This window comes from Macaca fascicularis, chromosome 15 (assembly GCF_037993035.2).
Source record: "Macaca fascicularis isolate 582-1 chromosome 15, T2T-MFA8v1.1".
Classification (NCBI taxonomy): Eukaryota; Metazoa; Chordata; class Mammalia; order Primates; family Cercopithecidae; genus Macaca; species Macaca fascicularis.
In genome coordinates, this window is record NC_088389.1 from 58978808 (window position 1) to 58999560 (window position 20753).

Genomic DNA, 20753 nt, shown 5'->3' on the forward strand with positions numbered 1-20753 from the left:
AATTTCCATCAATAGGGTACTGGTGTCAGTGCTGGAAAGCAGGTAGACAAAGAGTAACTCACTCAGCAAACCTGAAGAGGTCGAATCCTAAACCAGAGCTGGGCAAAGCAAAGAAGAAATCTGACCTCACACTGAAATTTTAAGTTTGTACTTTGAAGTATCCAGATCAAATTTTTCTTTTTTTTTTTTTGACACAGGGTCTCACTCTGCGGCCCAAAGTGGAATGCAATGGCATGCCCTCAGCTCACTACAGCCTCGACCTCCCAGGCTCCAACAATCCTCCCACCTCAGCCTCCGGAGTAGATCAAATTTCTAAAAGACAAAATCTAGCAGCACTCTCATTTGTTAAAGTATGTCACATGCAAATTCCTTGAGCATGCTGAAATACATTTTATTTGGGCCTGTAGATGTGATTTTGTTGGAGGTAGCAAGCTCTCTTGGTTATCAGAGGTTCTGATGAGTCCTATAATAGTTTAAGATGTAAAACCAACTACTGAACTGAACAGCTTTTTATAGCCTTTTTAAGCTACAAACCTTCAAACCCGGAGGAATATGCCCTGCTTCACCAATATTATAATAGTAACAGCTAGCAACTAAGGAGAGGTTAAATAAAATTCATCTTACGAATCTTTAAATTTACAATTACAAAAACATTTCTAAAACTTTTTGTTAGAGCTGAGGTTGAGAAGCTCAGACACTGCTGGAAAAAAAGCATTTTCCCTAAATTCCTGGTTAATGGTCATCTGGGCAATCAGATGAATAAAATGGAAAATCACTTGAAACAACTTTGTAATCACCTTATCTGAGTTCCTCACCTTACAAAGGGATATTAAGGTTCAGAGAACTAAAGTGATTTGTTCCAAGTCAGACCCTTGAAATGGTAGTCAGGCTGGTCTAGAATATAGGTCTCCTCATTCCTGTCCAGCAACTGTCTATTATTCTGGGTTGCCCTGGCTGAAGGGAGGCATTCACTTAAAAAGTATGTGCTTTAGTTCGCCTGACAGACCTAAACTATGTTCTGATATACTAAAGGCCACTGCAAATGTTCCACGGCCCTTTCAATGTGCTTACAATTGAATATGAAAACCAAATTATTCTGTTTTTACACATTGGTTTGACTGCTATGAAAAAGAAACTTCTTAAAGAAAAGTTTTCCTTAAAGAAAAGCAGCAAACTTTTGCTTACTAAGCAGAAGTTTAGAAAATTGCCTAATATCAAAAAGAAATACTCACTTCGCAGCTCTGCCATCTGTTTGGGATATTTGGCCTTAACTTCTGTTCACAAACAACTTTTCTCATTTCTTCCACTGATGGGTCAGAAGGTACAAGATCATAATAAGGCAGCTGGTAATCTTCATGAATTCCTGTATCAGTTTAAAAAAAAATAATTTTGATAAATGTATTCAGCGAATGCCAAGGCATTAAAAAGATCACCTGAGAGGCCTATTACAGTGTCTTATTACTAAAGTAGGTAGGTGGAACAGAGATTACAGCTTTCTCTATCTCATCCAAATCTGTATCAACAAGTCACTTCCCTGAGTTGATATTCTGCCCACACCTTGAAACTATTGCCAAGAGATCAATAAAGCCTATTTGAAATGACAGTAAACTGTGAGCTGTGACCACCAGACTGACATTTTCCCCTAGAACCCTATTGTGCAGCAAATGAGATTCTATTCTGTAAGTGCACAGGCTCTCACTTGTACAGGGATATATAGATCCTATCAGTGAGACACAAATCCTATGAGGCAAGTTTAAGGTGCAAGTCCCTTTCTCTACTTGCATCTGTCAATAATATATCCTATTTACTACAATACAGAGAAATACTCTGTCCCTCACTGCTTCAAACTAATAAGGCACTAAGGTCTCAGCCAAGCCTAGGTCCCCAAGCCTAAGAGACTGTTTCCTGAGTAAACATTATAAGTACTCCATCTAAAACGCTAGAAGTTAAGACAAACTAACTCTAGAAAACAACACAATGGTAACATAATTGTATTCTGTGTACGTAATCTATAACTATCAAGTTGGAGAAAATAACCACAATGCCAAAGAAAAAAAATAAATTTGACACCTAGGTACATGCTAGAAACAGCTTCCTAGGTGAGCCTCTCAAGCAGCTGTCCATTCTAAAGAACTATATTCCAGTATAACAAGGGTTTGGGTTCTGATGAGTCTCAAGATTCAAATGGAAACAGGAAGAGAATACACTAGGCTAGAGCTGTGCATGTGCACACCATGGCACTGTCCCCTCCCAAAGGTTTCATCGCCTTTGTTTTCTCTGGCACTCGGTGATGTCCTGTTTCAGATAATGGATTGTGCATAATTTCATTCAATAAAAAAAGAAGACAATTCTCGAACAACTTCTTCTGCTCATGACAAACTGTTGGGGGAGAGGGGAGCAATTTACCACCAATGGAACATCGTCGAGCAATTTCCCAGAATACTAAGCCCATTGCATAGATGTCAGCACGTTTGAAGGATTCAAAATGTTTCATATTTATGGAATCATCAAGAACTTCAGGGGCCATGTACCTAAAAAAAATTTGCAAAAATAACTTTGAAAATCATCCCCTTACTGCCACATTTTGATGAACATCCTTTCAGACATTTCTCTGTACACAGACATATGCACAAAATATTACATAACAAATATTAGACTCAAGAAAAATATTAAATATCCACACTGGTTTGCACATTAATGATGTCAACTAAATCCCACAAAACGCTAAAATAGCAGTTTCACGCTATCTGCCTCATGATCTTGGTTTCCAGTGAAAGACATATGCAACTATTGTGACTGTTAAAGGTGTCCCAATGTACACCACCTATACATGTACTAGGTAGAAACCATGCATTTTAATCTAGAAGTCTTCTCACTGAGGATGAAAGGAAGGGCAGGAATATACTCTAAGGGAAAAAATAATAGACACAGAAGAATGCCAGTCCTCATACTGAAGCTTCAAAAACCTATGAAAATTATGGGTCAAGACCCACAGAGACCTGCAGCAACCACTGTCAAGGACTCCTTAGCTGGCTGAGAGTGCAGAGTCCCCAGGGAATCCAGAAATCTCAAAATTATACATAAAATTTGAATAGACTAATGCTGCTGGCTCTCCAGCTCTCTCCAAGGCCAAGGAAGTAGTTTGAAGAAATGCTGTGACAGCAAGTGATAAGGGCTTTGGGTCAGAAATGCCCAGGTTCAAATCTCAGCTCTTCGGCTTATCATCCACATGAAGCTGACCATATTATTTAACCTCCTCAAGGTGGTTTCCTCGTCTGTGAATTAAGGGTAACAACACCTACCTAATTAAGTTCTTTTGAAGACCCATGGACTCAACAAATATCTACTGAGGATCTACCATGTATTAGGCACTGTGATGGATGCTGGGAATACAAGGCTGCTCTCAAGCAGCTTGCACCTAATAGAATATACAGGCAAATAAATAAACAGTTACTACATAATGCGTAAGTGCCTCAACGGTCCCAGTTTAGTGTGCTATGACAGCCCCTGGCAGGGACTCCTAAGAGTCTTGAGAACTAGAAAAAACTTCCTACAGGAAAGGTGGGTACGAGGCTGAGAAACAGTAAGGTAAAATACGCTCCAGGAGACAGCATGTGCAAAAGTTCTAAGAAAGCAAGAAAGGCATATTTTCAGGAACTGAAATATGAAAATAGCAGGGCTAGCTATAGCACAGTATTTGAGAAGGGATTAAATGAGGTAATACAAGTAAAAGACCTATCAGACGATTGGCACATAGTAGGTGCTCTATAAATGTTAGTTACTACTGTAATTATAATTAACATGCCTACTGATATTTTCTGGAAGGGCAACCTTTCATCAGCAGGCATCTTTTTAAGTCAGGTAACTTTGGCTTCAGAGCAGGCAAGACCATGAGATCTTCTTGCCTATTGGCAATCTAATAAAGTACAAGTTTAAGCTGAGTTTCAGCAATGGTATGTATATATGAAAGAGAAGGGAAAAAAGGTGATTTCAGAAGATATTAAAAATAGTTGTTCAAAAGTATACCTTTTTGTTCCCACTCTGTGGTTTGGAGCAATATCAATGGTATCTGTGGCTGAATCGTGTCTTACTGCCAGTCCTAAGTCTGCAATACAGCAAGTTCCATTCTTCTTTACCAAGATATTCTTTGATTTCAAATCTCTGTGAGCAATGGCTGGCTTTCCTAAAGAATCAAAAATTAAACATGACTGCTTAAAAGGTAATACCAATCACAACTCACACCTTTAGGTTCAAAAATCTCTTCTCCTGACCCAAATTATCAAAGCATTTCAGCCCACATGACCTACAATACCTATGGCATTATTAAACTCAAGTGAATCACTACATCAAAAATCGCTGAAATTGTATTCCTTTAAGGAAAATGTGGACAATAACATGCTTTAAAAGATGAACAACTCAAAGACTGGGGCAAAAAAAGTTATCGGTTTATCTGTTGGTGCCTCAAGAATTCTTTTTAAGAAACTTAGCCATAGACTGATATTCCAGCAGCCCAGGAACCAAGCATGTAGATCATCACTTCCCTATCAAGTGGAATGTACTCAGTATTAAGTGTATTACCTTTGAGACTAACCACTAGAAAATGCGCTATTAAAAAATAATAATTATAATGTGGAAAACTTGGAACCTTCATATACACTGCTGGCAGGAATGTAAAATGGTTCAGGCACTTTAAGAAAACAGTACGATAGTTCTTCAAACCATTAAATAGAGTTATCATATGATACAGTAGTTCAACTCCTAGGTATATACCCAAGATAACTGAAAACATGAAACTACATAAAAGTACACAAATGTTCGTTGCAGCATTAGCTACAATGGCCAAAAGAAGAAACAAACCAAATGTCCATCAACGAATGGATACATGACAAGTGGTATATCCATACACTGGAGTATTACTCAGCCATCAAAATGACTGAAGTGCTCATATATGCTACAACATAAATGAACCTTGAAAACATGCTAAGTGAAAGAAGCCAGTCACAAAAGACCACATATTGTATGATTCATTTATATAAAATGTGCAGAATAAGCAAATCTATAGACAAAAAGGAGCAGATGTTGCCTAGGGCTAAGGAGTTTGGGGGGAAAGGGGAGTGACTGCTAGTGGCTACGGGGTTTCTCTTTGGAGTGAAGATATTCTAAAATTGACTGTAGTGTTTGTTGGTTATACAACTCTCAGCATTCTAAAAACCACTGAATTTTATACTTTAAGTGGGTGAACTGTATGATGTGAATTATAACTCAATAAAACTGCTACAATCAATAATAATAATAATTACAAAGATGGAGCTGGCTAATATGTGAACTAGCACTTATGCTGTATGTAAAGTGGGGAGTGGGGAAGCCACTGGGTTGCAAGTGGACAACTGCTAGAGTAGAGAGTTATGCTGGCATCTGAAATCCTACATGGCACAAAAACTATAGCATACAAATGTCATAACTAAAACTTAGTATTTAATTTTTCAACTGTAAAACTATCTCATGCAGTCTCCTTATCTCAAGGTCAAATATAATCATTAGATGGCCAGATAATAGTTACATAGCATGCTGATGTTTACAAAGCACTTTCACATTTCATTTTATACTACATATAAAAATATATTCACTTGGACTTGAATTCTGAAACTGAGACCCTCAAAAATCATAAGATTGAATGCTACTTTTAAGAACTCAAAAAAAAAATCACAGTTTTGTTAAAATGACAAGAGAATCTCTAAACAAATTTCCAGATTCCTAGCTCTACCTGAAATTTCGAACTGAAAGATAAAATGTTCTCATCTAAAAAATTTGTTTTAAATATCTCCAGTTAGGCCACCTACTGTTTCCTTTTTTTTTTTTTTTTTTCTTTTTCTGAGACAGAGTCTCACCCAGGTTGGAGCACAGTGGCATGATGTCTGCTCACTGCAGCTTCGACCTCCCAGGCTCAGGTAATCTTCCTACCTCAGTCCCCTGAGGAGCTGGGACTACAGGTACATGCCACCATGCCCAACTAAGTTTTTGTATGTTGGTAGAGATGGGGTTTTGTCATGTTGCCCAGACTGGCTATGAACTGAGATCAGGCGATCTGCCCACCTCAGCCTCCCAAAGTGCTGGGATTATAGGCATGAGCCACCAGGCCCGGCCTCCACTTTCTATTTTCATAGACATTATTCATGGAAATTTAAAGCTTAAATAATAGAACTGCTTATAGGATTACCTTGGGTACCAACAATCTCCATGTGAAGATGGGCAAGACCGCTCGCTGTGGACAGAGCAAGTTTTATCATTCCTTCCACAGTAACTGTGTATCTGTTTAAGTAATCAAAAAGGGATCCATGCTCATGATAATCTGACACCAACCAGAGCTGAGTCCAAGTGCCATTGTCTGTAAAACAGAATTAACATTTCGGTTGGGCTATAGACCATTTATGATTTATATGTTCAAAGGTTATCACTTTTTACTCTCAATCCTGAGTCACACACTGCAATAAAATGCCACCTTAAGTCTGTATGTATTTCCTTCACATTTTCTTCTACATTCAGTTTGTTTTATACTTTTATGTACACATTCTTTAGTTCCTCAGAGTAAGCCCCTCTTCTTGAGATAAGGCAAGGATAATTAATCCCTTTTTTTCTATGCCTTTCTAGTGCCTAGAAAAATCTCTGGGTCGGGATGGGTGCTCAGTGGCTGTTCCTGGAAGGAGAGAAGTTAAAAAAAAGGAGGGGAACACAGAGGGAAGGAAGGACGTGAGAAGTCTCCGGAGCCCAGTGTGGCCACAGTGGGAATGGAAGAGTATGGGACAAAACTGGAAGTGAGTTTCAATGAGAAATGACAAGCTTTAGTGACAGATTGTGTACACAGTTCACAAAGACGCAAGACAAGATGATTACGATTCCAAGGTTGCTAGCTTAGAAAAACAGAGATAGTGATACCTCTAACACATGGGGAAGCTGAAATAGGAACTGAAATGTCAGGAGAAAAGCTGGAAAAGCTGGGACTAAACTCAAACAACTAGGAATGTGGGTTCCAAAATTTCCTCTGTAAGCCAATACACGAGTTTAAAACACGTTTTCTCATAGGAATAATGGTAAAGATACTAGCTAGGCTCCTAGGCTAGACTGGTCCACGACAGTCTAATATAACCTAGAAGCAGCTGGAAAAACCACATATTTAATAAAGCCATGAACAAAAAAAAAAAGCATTACAACATTAGGAGACAGTACAATCTAGTAAAAGATGCACGCTTAAGAGTCATTCTGACCTGGCTGGAATCCACAGCCTGCCTGTTACTGATACTTTCTTAGCTAAGGAGCCTCTGTTTCTCCTTTTATACAAGAATAACGTCTTACTTTGTAAGACTGTTAAGGTTTTAAAAAACAGAATACTAGATTCTTTAGGTAAGAAGTACATAAACTGCGCTCTTTCTCTCCCTGCTGGTTGTAAAACAAAAGAAAAAAATCCATATTGACAGTTTGAAACCGCTTCTATTTTGAAGGTATTTAGTTGAAGAAAACCAACTCTGATTAGAAGAGATTAAGAAAGGAATGGAAACTTTTCAGAAGATTCTGGAGGAGATTTCCGGGTACATTTAAAAGGACTTAGTATTAATTTGTTCTTCATGAACTTTATAAACTGATTCTGTCCAAACTCACACCCTGGCTTTTCCTTGATATAGGCACATCACTAGCTTATTTGCGTGCCTCTTAACCGTTACTGAATTTTGAAAAGCTCACCAATACAAGAAACAAAGTGGAAGGCAGGCAGATGGAAGAAAGGGAAATCGCAGGTTACAGACAAGGCAGAAGGAAGGTTATATATAAGGGGCCATACATATAAAGGGCTGCCGGGGTGGAATTAACTAAATCAGAAGATAAAGGAACTGGGGTGGAGGGACTAGGCTCAGAGAAAGTACATTAACCGCTGACAAAGAAGAAAGAAGGGGAGTAGGGAAGAGCCAGTAAGGTTGGCTAGTTCCCATGGTGACCACCAGATGACAGCATCAGCTTGGTTAGAAGTTCAGGGCACAAACTCACCAACATTTTGTGCTGCTGTATTTGTAACTTGGAATGTGACAAAATCCAGACCCCGGTTCCCGGTTGAGGTTTAAGCTTTCAAATGGAGATTTGAGACTTGCCAACATGGTAGAGTTTGAAACCATGAATGTGGCTATGTTCTTAAGGAAGAAATTACCACTTACAGAATCAGTACCTTCATATGAACCAGTGAGAAGAGTAAGAGTTGAGAAAACAAAGACAACTATGAAGAAATAAAAGGAACAAAGAAAGTCTAGGGTCACCAAACATAGTAAATAAAGAAAAGGTTGTTTTAAGAGTTGGAGGAGGAAATAAATGGTGTTAGAGGCAGAAACGAAAATGAGAACTAAGGATTTGGTCAGACTGATTGCTATTTTTGTTTTTTGTTTTGTTTTCTGAGACGGAGTCTCTCTCTGTCGCCCAGGCTGGAGTGCAGTGGTGCGATCTCGGCTCACTGCAACCTCCACCTCCCGGGTTCAAGCGATTCTGTGCCTTAGCCTCCTCAGTAGCTGGTATTACAGGCACCTACCACCACGCCTGGCTAATTTTTTTGTATTTTTAGTAGAGATGGAGTTTCATCATCTTGGCCAGGCTGGTCTTGAACTCTTGACCTCGTGATCCACCTGCCTTGGCTTCCCAAAGTGCTGGGATTACAAGCGTGAGCCACTGTGCCCGGCCTGTTTTTTTTTTTTTTTTTTTTAACTTAAAGGGTATTGCACTGTCAGGTGCCACTGATAATTGCTACCTACATCCATCATATATATCACTGCCCCTGTCTTAATCAAACATTATACACCTCCACATATGATGCAACAGGATGTATATAATATCCTTAGTATGTATTTTGAGAAAACCAATAAAACTGCAATTAGGTTTAGCTTCTAAATCTAACTACCAGTTTTTACAAAAGATAGAAAAACAAGTTAAGAGACACTATGGAAATTCAATTAGCAAAATACAGAATATGATAGGCCTTTCAGGACAAACAGTCCAATTTCTTCAACAAATAAACTGCAAGAGGAGAAAAAAGATGAAGGGGGAAACCTAAAGATTTTAAGACACATAAGAGAAATATCAACTAAATGCAATATGTGGACTTAGAATCATAATTTGAATAAATATTTTTTTTAATAGGAGACAATTATAGAATTTGAACCTAACTGGGTATTTGATAACATTTTAAAAATTGACAATGGTAGTGTAGTTGTTTCATAAAAACACTTCCTCATCATTTGAAGATACAAATTACATTTTATAAGCGTTTACGGATGAAAACATGTTGTCTGGTACTAGCTTCGAATTAACACAATTAGGGCAGAGTAGGTGGGATGAGACATCAATTATGATTGGCAGTGACCTGACAACTGTTGAAGCTGGACAATGAGGGATCACTGTAACTACTTTGCTTTTCTACATATTGGAAATGTTCTACAAATAAAAGTTAAAAAAAAAAAAAAAGCAGTATATGCTTGTAAATAAATTTGAAAACCCAGAGAAGCTAAAAGAAATATCATAAAAATCACCCATAATTACCTACTGAGGTTAAACACTGTTAACATTTGAATAAATAAATATTGCTGAAGTAAATGGAAGGTGAGAGAAGGAAAAAGATGACTACAGGTCTGGCCAAGCTAAGAGACAATGACAGCATTTTTTTTTTTTTTAAACAGGAAAGCTTGGAAATATATTTGATTTAAGGGTAGGGATGATAAGAATGGAGCTGAAACACAAGTCTCTGACAGAGGCAGTAAAAATAGGAATCATGGGGGCTGGGTGTGGTGGCTCACACCTGTCATCCCAGCACTTTGGGAAGGTGAGGTGGGTGGATCACGAGGTCAAGAGATGGAGACCATCCTGGCCAACATGGTGAAACCTCATCTCTACTAAAAATACAAACATTAGCTGGGCATCATGGTGCGCACCTGTAGTCCCAGCTACTCCGGAGGCTGCGGCAGGATAACCACTTGAACCCAGGAGGCGGAGGCTGCAGTGAGCTGAGATTGCGCCACTGCACTCCAGCCTGGCTACAGAGCGAGACTCCATCTCAAAAAACAAAACAAAACAAAACAAAAAGTAGGAATCGTGGGCATAACGGTATAAACGGAAGCTAAGAAAGTGGCAGCAGCACAGTCTAAGGTCACTGCTTGCAGTCCTCACTCATTCTGACTCCCCACTGACAGGCTTCCTTCCTTCTTCAGCATCTGACCTGATGCTGCTCCTCAGGCAAAAGCATTACAGGCAAAAAAGCGTCCGCACGGTTACCAATGGCAGGGTGGTTGAAGAAACAATTTCTCTCTTTAATTGAGTTTGCCAAAAGATTCATCTATTTAGCCCTTGGCAACTCAGAACACCGACAAGTTATTTTTACTCTCCCCATAAATAAGTTCAATAGTCTATATTGAAACACTCTACTGGTCAGGAAGAGATTAAAAGGAAATGGCTATCTAAGCCCTATTCTCAAAATTTTGAGCAGGTTTATATATCTTTTCCATATCATGACTACTCTTAATAACTAACTGCCCTAAACTAAACCAACAAAGTATATGGCTTTTTAAAATAGCTCTTTTACATTTTATAAAACAATAAGAGATTTTAGGAATGTTATCAAGAGTCAAGAAAATCTTTAAGAAGTTCCTAGTTCTAAAAGTTACTAATATATTGTATTTGACTTAACGGGTCTAATCTACATGACAGACATCTATTTCTCATCTACTTTGATGATGGTTAGTCACCATATCTGAAAAGACTTCAAGAGATCTTGTTATATATAACATAACGAAAAGCAAATGTTACAGACCTTTATTGTCTGCTGCTATAAATCCCAGGATGTTTTCATGACGTAACATCACAGTTTGATAAATCTCTGCCTCACGGAACCATGAACGTTCTTCTCTAGAAGAGAATATCTTAACAGCAACTTCTTCTCCCCGCCACTTTCCTCGCCACACTTCTCCAAATCGACCTTTGCCAATGCTTTCTTGTAACACAATAGTTCTCGCAATTGTTCTCTGAACAAGCAATGGTAAACCTAAAGGTAAAAATAAATAGTACTCAACACAATCAACAATATTACATGTTTCAAACATCATGATAGGCACTAACAAGTGACCCAGAAAGCTGACACTTTAAGCTATCCCTTTAGGAACTTATCTCACTGGGGAGATATGTATTTTATTTGCAATAAAATAACTAATTAAAAAAGGAAAGTAAGATAATAAATATAATAAAAGAATCCAGAAACTCCTGCTAAAGGGTCAAGGTAGGCTTTGTAAAAGTCAGTTGAATTTTGACTATCCCTTAAGTATGGTGGTTAGGCAGGAAGAATGTACAGGCAAAGGTAGAGGGAAATGAATGACACATGTTTAGGGAAGCAGCCTGGGCAATCAGAGAGAGGATGTATGTGGCAAAGCAGTGAAAGAGAAAGTAAGCTGTCACCAGATGATGAAGAGTACTGAATACCAAGCTCAAGATAACCAATGAGAGCTTTAGGTAAAAGAACCTCTAAATGATTTCTGAGAAAAAGGGCCATGGCTGGAAGCAAGATAATTTTAAAATCTTATTTTAGAAGGATGAAACAAGTAACTGTTTCACTGACGGGAGGAAAAAAAGGATGTGAACACAGAAACACAGAAGTAAATTCTGGCTTTTTAATAAACCAGTAAGAATCACCACAGAAGCTATTTCAATGAAAGCAATTTACTTGCTAACAACTGGCTACATAGGCAACACTAGTATCTTGAAGAACAAGGCTAAGTAACTTACCTTGGTAATGGAGCACTGTTTTTCCACTAATTGAACTTGGCTTTCTCCAAAATATGTATTTTTAAGTATTGTCATACTTATTTCATTTAAAAGGGTTTACTAACTTACCTGCAACATTTAAGTGTCACTATATGTGAGACAGTAACTTAATATCCTATCCCCCATCTGGTAAGTGTCATTTTAAATTACACTGACACTAACAAAGAAAATGCCAGTGTACATCATGTTCCTCACTAGTATCTTATTTATACAATCTATGTATACATAAATTGGTGTCATTTATAATCTATACTCAAAGCTACTTGCTAGATCAAATTAATCCAATGACAGTAAATGAAATTATCTGCTCTCTTTGGTTCCCTGATGTGAAATGCTTATAAATCCAAACGTTAAATCTTTAAAGCGATCAGCTCTTCTTCTTAAGTGTCTCAAATGGGTCCATTCTTCCTCTTGCTCTACCCTCCCCACCTCCTATAAAGTAGTTAGCAGTCTAACTATAAATAACTGTTTGTGTTTACAAGGAGGCTGCCAGTGAGAAACAGATCTGTCCGAAATCCTTATTTAAATCATAGAGCTCTTTCACACTATGAATAATCAATTCTAATTATGTCGTTTAGTGTAGATACTAATTTATTACATTTTATGAAGCCTTGTAGAGGGCCACACCACAGACGTAAAAGTACATTTAAGAGTTAATTTCAGGAGACTAATCTGGAAATTGCAAAGGCAAGTAATAAAAAAGAAAAAGGAATCACAAACATGAATTCTGAAAACACCTGACAGGTTCAGGACTTGTGTAAATGGTATGGTCAAGAAAGGCCAACAGGACGAGGAAAGTTTTTGTCTTCCCCTTTATAACTGGATTCTAGATGTCAATTAAAATTAAAAAGCAAATCTTGATCCACTGTATTATCTATATTGGGTTACTTCACATGAATAGTTGAGCATTTTAAAAAAGTTAACAATTGGCCAGCACAGTGACTCACAACTCTAATCCCAGCACTTTGGGAGGCTAAGGTGGTTGGATTGCTAGAGGTCAGGAGTTTGAGACCAGCCTGGCCAACATGGTGAAACCTGGTCTCCACTAAATATACAAAAATTAGCTGGGTATGGTGGTACACGCCTGTAATCCCAGCTACTCGGGAGGCTGAGGCAGGAGAACTGCTTGAACCCGGGAGGTGAAGACTGCAGAGAGCTGAGATCACCCCCCGCTGCACTTCAGCCTGGGCAAGAGAGTGAGACTCCGTCTCAAAAACAAACAAACAAAAAAAGTAGCAATTTTCTTCTAAAGACAAAACGGAATAGGCCTAATTTAGATCTCTATATTCTCTGCTCTACTCTTCTGTACCTTTAGTACTGTTTGAGAGAAAACTTCAAAAGGGAAACAGGGACTCCACAGCTTCACATGCAGTGAACAGGAAATAAGACCTGAACAACATGCATATATTACAAGAGCTCGTAAGCTGCACAAGCTATAACGAACACTGGCCTAGAAGACTCACTATCAAAAGCTGGCACATATGCACATGTGCACATTCACACACTTGGGGTACAGCTGCCAGAACCCAACTCTTCATTGTATTCCCTGAAGTACCCAAGTTAAAAGCACTGTCTTTAGAGGTAGAGATAGGGCCTTTCCTTAATTATGGTCACGGTACTGAGTAATGAACACATGAATTCAGAATGTGAAACGCTTATACCTTTTCCTCAATTAACAAAAGAACTAAAACCAAGTATTATAAACACACAGTTTACTTACTCACAGGCACTACTCTCATGCCTAAGGTGGCATTAAGGATTTATAATGAATAGAAGGGAAACAGATGGCATTTTCTGCTATTATTCACCAGAAGATGGCTTCTGCCTAGATAGGTTTGTAGAGAATTCAGTACACAATGAACTATGACAGGTAAAGGAGGCCTTAAACTAAGTTTTGTACAATGTAGTCAACTGATAATGTATGTTAGATTTTTCTTCCAAGTATGTTTTCAATAAGAGCAACACTTGTCATTTGGACATAACTTCACAATTTACCAAGCGCTTTCATGCCAACATTTTGTCTTGCTTGAACTCACAACAACCCAATGATGTGCACAAAGCAGACTCCATCACTTTCATTTTAAAGATGAAATAACTCAAGCATGAGACATTGGTTAACTGCCCAAAGCTACAGAGCTAGCAAGCAATGCAGACAAGTTTTTGCAGGGTAAGTCATAAAAAGAGGGAGAGAAGCTTTCAGAGAACAGAGAGCTATGGTCCCTCATGGATCTAGAAATATATATATATATATATAATGGAAACAGAATTATTCCATTCTTTTTCATGTTTATCTCTTAAAAGGTTAATGAAGATATTCTTATTCAGTAATCAACTATCACCCACCCACCAATTCCTTTAATCAATTAGGTGGGCTTATTCCACTGTGGCAAGTGGCATGAGCTGCTGTCTTTCCGGAGTGTAAGTTTAGAAACAAGACAACAGGTCTGAGGGATTAATTCCAAATGATCTGAAGCCATCCTGATTTTCTGTGACTCTGGTCCTTGATTATCACAGTCTTGAGCAGGATTACTTCTAGAATGAACAAAATCTTTTTGAAGATCTGAACTGAGAATAAATGGGAAGTCCCAGGAAAGCTCTAAAATAACCTCCGTCCACCACTCCTGCCCAAAGACTATCACACCTTCAGTACTAAGATGGCTCCATCTAAGTCCAAACTCTCATTGTCTTCCTTACACAACTGTTTCAGGAATCCCTAAGCTTGCCTTCTGATCTGAGCTCCAGTGCAAGCCTGTATGTGTCCTAGTAGTCAAAGAGAGAGTTCTCTTATGAATACATACGGCCAAATTCTACAGAAGAATAATTCAGGTAATAAAATCAGTTTCTTCATTCTTAAATGAATAGATATGCATACATAACAATATATATTCATTTCCTTAAAATAAATAGACATTTGTCATTATATGAGCTTTCTGCAACATTAGATGTGATTTTATGCTCAATTTCTGCTTTAATATTCCTTTAATATCACTCAGTTATAAAATTAGTGAATTTTTTTTTTTTGAGATGGAGTCTCACTCTATTGCCCAGGCTGGAGTGCAATGGCACGATCTCAGCTAATTGCAACCTCCACCTCCCAGGTTCAGGCGAGTCTCCTGCCTCAGCCTCCCGAGTAGCTGGGACTACAGGCGCATGCCACTATGCCCGGCTAATTTTTTTGTATTCTTAGTAGAGATGGGGTTTCACCAAAATTAGTGAAATTTTCACTATATATGCTTTCCAAATTTTCACTTTATTCATGAATTTAGCCCTTATTTAAAGACGACTCATACTTTTCAAAGGATAGTATATCTCATTTAAAAGTCTTAACAAACCACTTGAAGTGTTTTTATCAGCAGTATGGGTTCCATATTTTTGATGAGGAAACAGAAGCCCAAAGAGGAAACATGTTTTAACCAAGGTTATACAGCCAATCAGCAACAAAACTTGCCTTGGAACCTAGATCTATTTATCCTTAGCCAAGTGTCAAATTCTAAAAACACAGGCGATAGGAGTGTTCCTCTCTTAATACTTTTCCAAACCATATACAAAAAAAAGTAGAAGATAACGCCCCTTCAGTTTAAATATGAAGCACTGCTATGCCAAAATCCACCTTGGGATGACTCTGACAATTAGCTCATCTACTTCTGATGCCACAAATATCAACAAATAGAACTGGGAAAAGCAAATCTCATTAGGGGCCAAAACTACATTAAATAAGAAGGTGATTAGACATTTTTCTGAAGTGAGAAAATGACGTAAGAGTTCATTAGTTTAATTTTAAAAAACCAGGCCTATACAAAAGACAATTTCATATAATGTTTAAAAAGCAAATAACCTTCACAATTCTGAATAAATTTTTATCATGCCTGTTTTCAAATATAAACATCAGGCTGCTAAACAATCCTGAATAGAACGGGTTAGTTGCAGATCATTTGAACATCTTTGAACTTCGGCTTCATCCATATGAGAATAATTGTTCTTATCCTTTCTACCTCACAGTGATGAAAAGCAAATTAGATCATACAAGTGAGAACGCTTTGAAATTTATACCACCATGGAGCTGACTGACTTGCTTTATCAGTTAAAGTAAGTTCCAATCTATTTTAAACCAGCCACAGTCATATATACATCAAGCTTAAAGATTTTTATTAGTTTCAAACCTGGAATATTATTTATATTATCTCACATTCTAACAAGTTGGCTTATTAGCAAACTAATAAAATAAGTATCACTTAATTTTAAAAAGACGTCTTAGGAAAAAGGAGAAACAATTACATTACCTGAGCCAGAACCTGATGTTGTCATATCATAAATTAAGTCTTTCAACGTAGTACCCTCTGAAATAAAAGGACGATCTAATGAAGGGTCCTCTTCATTTGGCACTCGATGGTGAATGACAGTGCGGTTGTGGCAGATATACACCATCAACATGAGTGAGATGCAGACAAAGCACACTGGTCCAGCAATGACAGCTGCCAGTTCCACGGGACCAAGGCCAGGTGATGACTTTACTGAAAAAGGGCCTTGAGTGAAATAAACATCAACAACAACAAAAACACTGTAGGTGGCAACCCCCATTTTCCTAATCCTACACAATTCCTGCAGCTGGCCACTGCCACCACATAGCCAAAGAGCCTCATTACAGCAGTTTATAGGGCTCAAACCCAGAACAAGTGAATCATTCAGTCTTCTCCTACTAGGCCTCCTTTCATGCACACCAGCTCTGTCAGCACCCACTTACTCCTTCTGTACTCTTCAGCCATCATTACAAGGCCAGCTGCTACCAATATCATAGTACCTTCCCCACTTATCACATCAGGTCAGTAATACCAATAACCTGTAACAATACCCATTAACGTCTCCTTAAAAATCATATATATTTTTAAAAGTGTGTTTGACTTGTCTTCTTGTTCCAAGGCCAGTACATGCTCATAGCAGGAAAAACAAACAAAAATATCAAAACAAACAAACAAACACACACATACATCTTCATCACTCCCAAACAACTCACATTTTAGTATTTATATCTCCACCAATTTTTTTTTTTTTTTTTTTTTTTTGAGACAGAGTTTCACTCTTGTTGCCCAGGTTGGAATATAGTGGTGTGATGTTGGCTCACTGCAACCTCCGCCTCCCGGGTTCAAGCAGTTCTCCTGCCTGAGCCTCTCAGGTAGCTGGGATTACAGGCATGTGCCACCATACCTGGTTAATTTTTGTATCTTAGTAGAGACAGGTTTCACCATGTTGCTCAAGGCTAGTCTCGAACTCCTGACCTCAAGTGATTCACTCACTTTGGCTTCCCAAAGTGCTGGGATTACAGGCATGAGCCGTGCCCAGCCAATAGCTCCACCAGTTTTTTAAAGGCAGAACATATCTTTTTTTTTTTTTTTTTAAACAGAGTTTGCATACTTTTTATTCTATCTTAACCTCCTGAACTTTTAAGTCCAGATCATTTTCTTGTAACTTCCATTAATAATTAAAATTTTCTGGTTGTTTCAGAAAATTACAATTATTCTGACATTCATCCTGAGTCTTGCTGGTTTACTACTTACCACCATTTCTTTCATACCACATCTTTCCCATTCTTGAGATCTTCAGTAGATTAATCTCTTATCATACAGAGTCCTATTTCTAGTAATTTCCTTCAGGAACAGTCCATGCGTCCTTGTACACTGAACTTGTGGCAAGAAGGCTGTTGCCTTTGTATATGAAAAATCTTGGCCTATTTAAAGAATTTTAGGTGACTACAAAAATGTTCCATTTGCCCTCTGATATTTAAGCAGAAAATCTGAACTTTTTTTTTTTTTTTGCCTTTTATAGGTAACCAATGTTTATGTGTGTTAAATGCTTATATAATTCTTTTATTTTTGAAACTGATACTTTTTATTACATGTGTTTGGATTAATATTTTTTCATTAATTTTGCCTGGTATTCTGTCTTCTTTCTAGTCTCATGCCTTTTTCTGGAATTCTGATAATAAGCATATTGGATCATCTAAATCTGTTCCCTATATCTCTTAATATGCTCACCAACTGTCTTTTCTCTGAATTGTAACACAATTTCTTAAGCTTGTCCCAAACTTGACTATAAAATTATGGCATCCAGTCTGTTGTTCGCTCTCAATAGTGCATTTTTAAAAACATTCATCAGTTGGGCTTTTCTTCTGAAAGCAACCTTTAACAACCGTGAAATGTTCTCATTTCATAGTGAATAACTGAAAATAGACCCTGGACTGTTTGAAAGTTCCTCCCTATCATGTGGTAAACCTATTTCATAGGATGACATCTAATCTATCTAGTTCAGACTACTTCTTTTGAGCTCCTAACTCTTCACTGGTAATGTTTTGCTGTTTGCTTATCTTAGAGCTGGAAATGAGAAGTTTATATATGGTAATTAGAAACATGAGAAATGAGGTGACTTCTTCACAAGGTTTTATAAATCTCTATTCAGATATTTCAAGCTCAAATGATGGAAATGGGAAATTCTGGAATTATCCTTTTCTTTGTCACATTATAACTGCAGATGCTTTCATCAAAGTCAAAGACATAGTAGTCTAACCAACCCTTACCACGGGAGAGCTGCATTATCATGCTGAACAGGTGGAGGACTGGCCTTTTCCTTCTGCGCTACAGCAGTGCTTCCTCCTTTAATTAGCACAAGGCCTGGACCAACTCTGAGTGGAAAGTGAGCAACTGTGTCTGCTCCTCTGAGCACTGAAGCCAGGTGCTTCCTAAAAGGGAACTGAGAGTTCGCCCCGTACCCTCACTCACCCCCAATCCCTCGTCTAAGTTATTGGTCGGACTTTTCAATGACTAACCTTTCTTATTAGTTATTGATCCTATTCTTTACCAGTCTGGTGTCATCTGTACTGTAAATTGCAGAACTGCAGAAGTTCCTCACAAGTGTTGGCATGTGGGTGGCATTCTACCATTAATTCCACTAGTATTAACATAGGTTGCCCTCATTTTTATATTCCTTTGGGATCTGGGGAAAGAGGTAAGAGTTAAATACATGTGCTCAGACTTCCATATTAAACTGGAATCTTAAAATTAAAAAGTTTATTAAGCCTTCAAACTACTGGTTCTGCCAGGAAATTTTATTTATTTACTTATTTAATTATCTTTTTTTTTTTTTGAGACAGAGCCTCACTCTGTCACCCAGGCTGGAGTGCAGTGGCACAATCTCGGCTCACTGCAAACTCTGCCTCCCAGGTTCAAAGATTCTTGTGCCTCAGCCACCCAAGTAGCTGGGATTACAAGCATGTGCCACCATGCCCAGCTAATTTTTGTGATTTTAGTAGAGATAGGGTTTCGCCAGGTTGTCCAGGCTGGTCTCAAACTTCTGGCCTCAAGTGATCTGCCCACCTTAGGCTTTCCAAAGTGCTGGGATTACAGGCATGAGTCACCAGCCCCGGGAAATTTTAAATGTAAACTACAGGTGAAGGACCAAAATTCTAGAAATCATGTATAATTAATTTATGCATAAAGATAATAAAACAAGCTGAGATTACAAAATGAAAACATCTAGACTACTTAGTGCTGCTCTGAATTACCACTCATTAAGACTGTTGACTGCTGTAAAAGATAGGAGCATTATATAAGGAAGAAGAAATTCACTCTGAGAACAAAGTAGAGACAATCTGAAGATGTTGTTGGGGCTTTGTCAGAATTTGCTTTTATCTATCCTTTTAGGTATAACAGACCTCAGAGGAAGTCCACCCTGGAACAACCTTCTTAAACAACACACACCCAGGAGGCAGGATCTTGGCTACTCTTATAAGTCTGTAACAGTGGACAAGCCACTTCTTGCCTCTAAACGGAATGAGTTGGATTAGACAACTTCTATGATCCCTTCCACTTCTAAAGTCACAGAGTGTGAAGGGTTTTTCTTGTAGTATCTAGGAAAAAAATTTTATAGAACAACTTACCAGTAGTTGGAAGTTCTATTTTATTGCAATGGTCCTGATTGCAGCAATATGTTGTAGTCACAGACCCAGTTTTTGAAGAGGGTGCACATACAAATGGCCTATCTCGAGGAATTAAGTCAATTTCAGCTATACACATGCTGTTGTGTATAACTTTGTCTGTGGTCTCTGTGACAGAGACAAAGCAGAGCCCATCTGTCACACAAGTAAAATTGTCTTTTGTACAGAGGTGGCAGAAACACTGTAATGCTGGAAAAAGAGAAAGATTCTATTAGAAAAAAATCTCAAGGTTAACAGTTTGGAATTATCCAATATTCACTCTAACAATACATTCTTGATCCTATTATCACACAACTTCTATGCACTGTTCAAAAAAACAACTATTCGTTGCTCTTAGAAGTTTCAAATTATATTAAGAACCACACACATGTGGAAGCCCAAGGAAATGTAGTAACACTTGGATCCAGGTTTTTTCCTGAAGTTTTTTGCTTCCAAGTATAGAAAAATTTTGTTATGTTCAATTTCATCAAAGCAAGGCAAGCATTTGCCTTCCCATTAGAAACAAAGTACATTTAAATTTGTAATGGTTATACTTTTTTTTGTTTTGTTTTGTTTTTAACCAGCCCCAAACTAAACATTCACATACTCCTCCTTTGAGAAGCAATGCGTGAAAACACTACCACCCATTAACTGTAGGCTAATGCCATTTCAGGGGCTTTCTGGGTAATGGAGTAACAGAAACAGATTTGTACTGAGCCAGACACTCCCTATTCCCCTTGGTGCAAACCCTAAAAAAGACATGTGTATTCTGGCCAGGACTGGGGCATTCTCTTAGTGAAGCAAAGCAGACTACACCCATAACAATACATACATGCTCCAACCACACAGGCAACCTAACTACAGAAATGATTGGCGGCAAAACACTAGCTTCATGCCCACTTGTATCTACTTGATCTTTACGGCTCAACCCCAGGAGTGACCTCTTGAGGGAAGT

General features: G+C 38.1%; 1 protein-coding gene across 7 annotated transcripts in view; it reads right to left on the reverse strand.

Moving 5' to 3' along the window:
* The window catches only part of TGFBR1 (transforming growth factor beta receptor 1), a 49203-nt gene that overhangs the window by 4654 nt on the left and 23796 nt on the right, over positions 1 to 20753 (reverse strand). For 2 of the 7 annotated variants that reach the window (XM_045373527.2, XM_065530283.1), the window contains exons 2-8: positions 19763 to 20008; positions 16116 to 16346; positions 10832 to 11062; positions 6218 to 6385; positions 4027 to 4183; positions 2407 to 2531; positions 1233 to 1363 (exon numbers count right to left, since the gene is read on the reverse strand). In XM_045373527.2, the coding sequence (XP_045229462.1) occupies positions 1233 to 1363; positions 2407 to 2531; positions 4027 to 4183; positions 6218 to 6385; positions 10832 to 11062; positions 16116 to 16346; positions 19763 to 20008 (1289 nt within the window). Of the gene's footprint in view, positions 1 to 1232; positions 1364 to 2406; positions 2532 to 4026; positions 4184 to 6217; positions 6386 to 10831; positions 11063 to 16115; positions 16359 to 19762; positions 20009 to 20753 lie in introns of all 7 variants that reach the window. The other 5 variants (XM_045373526.2, XM_015436936.4, XR_012424520.1 and 2 more) reach the window with 4 other exon arrangements.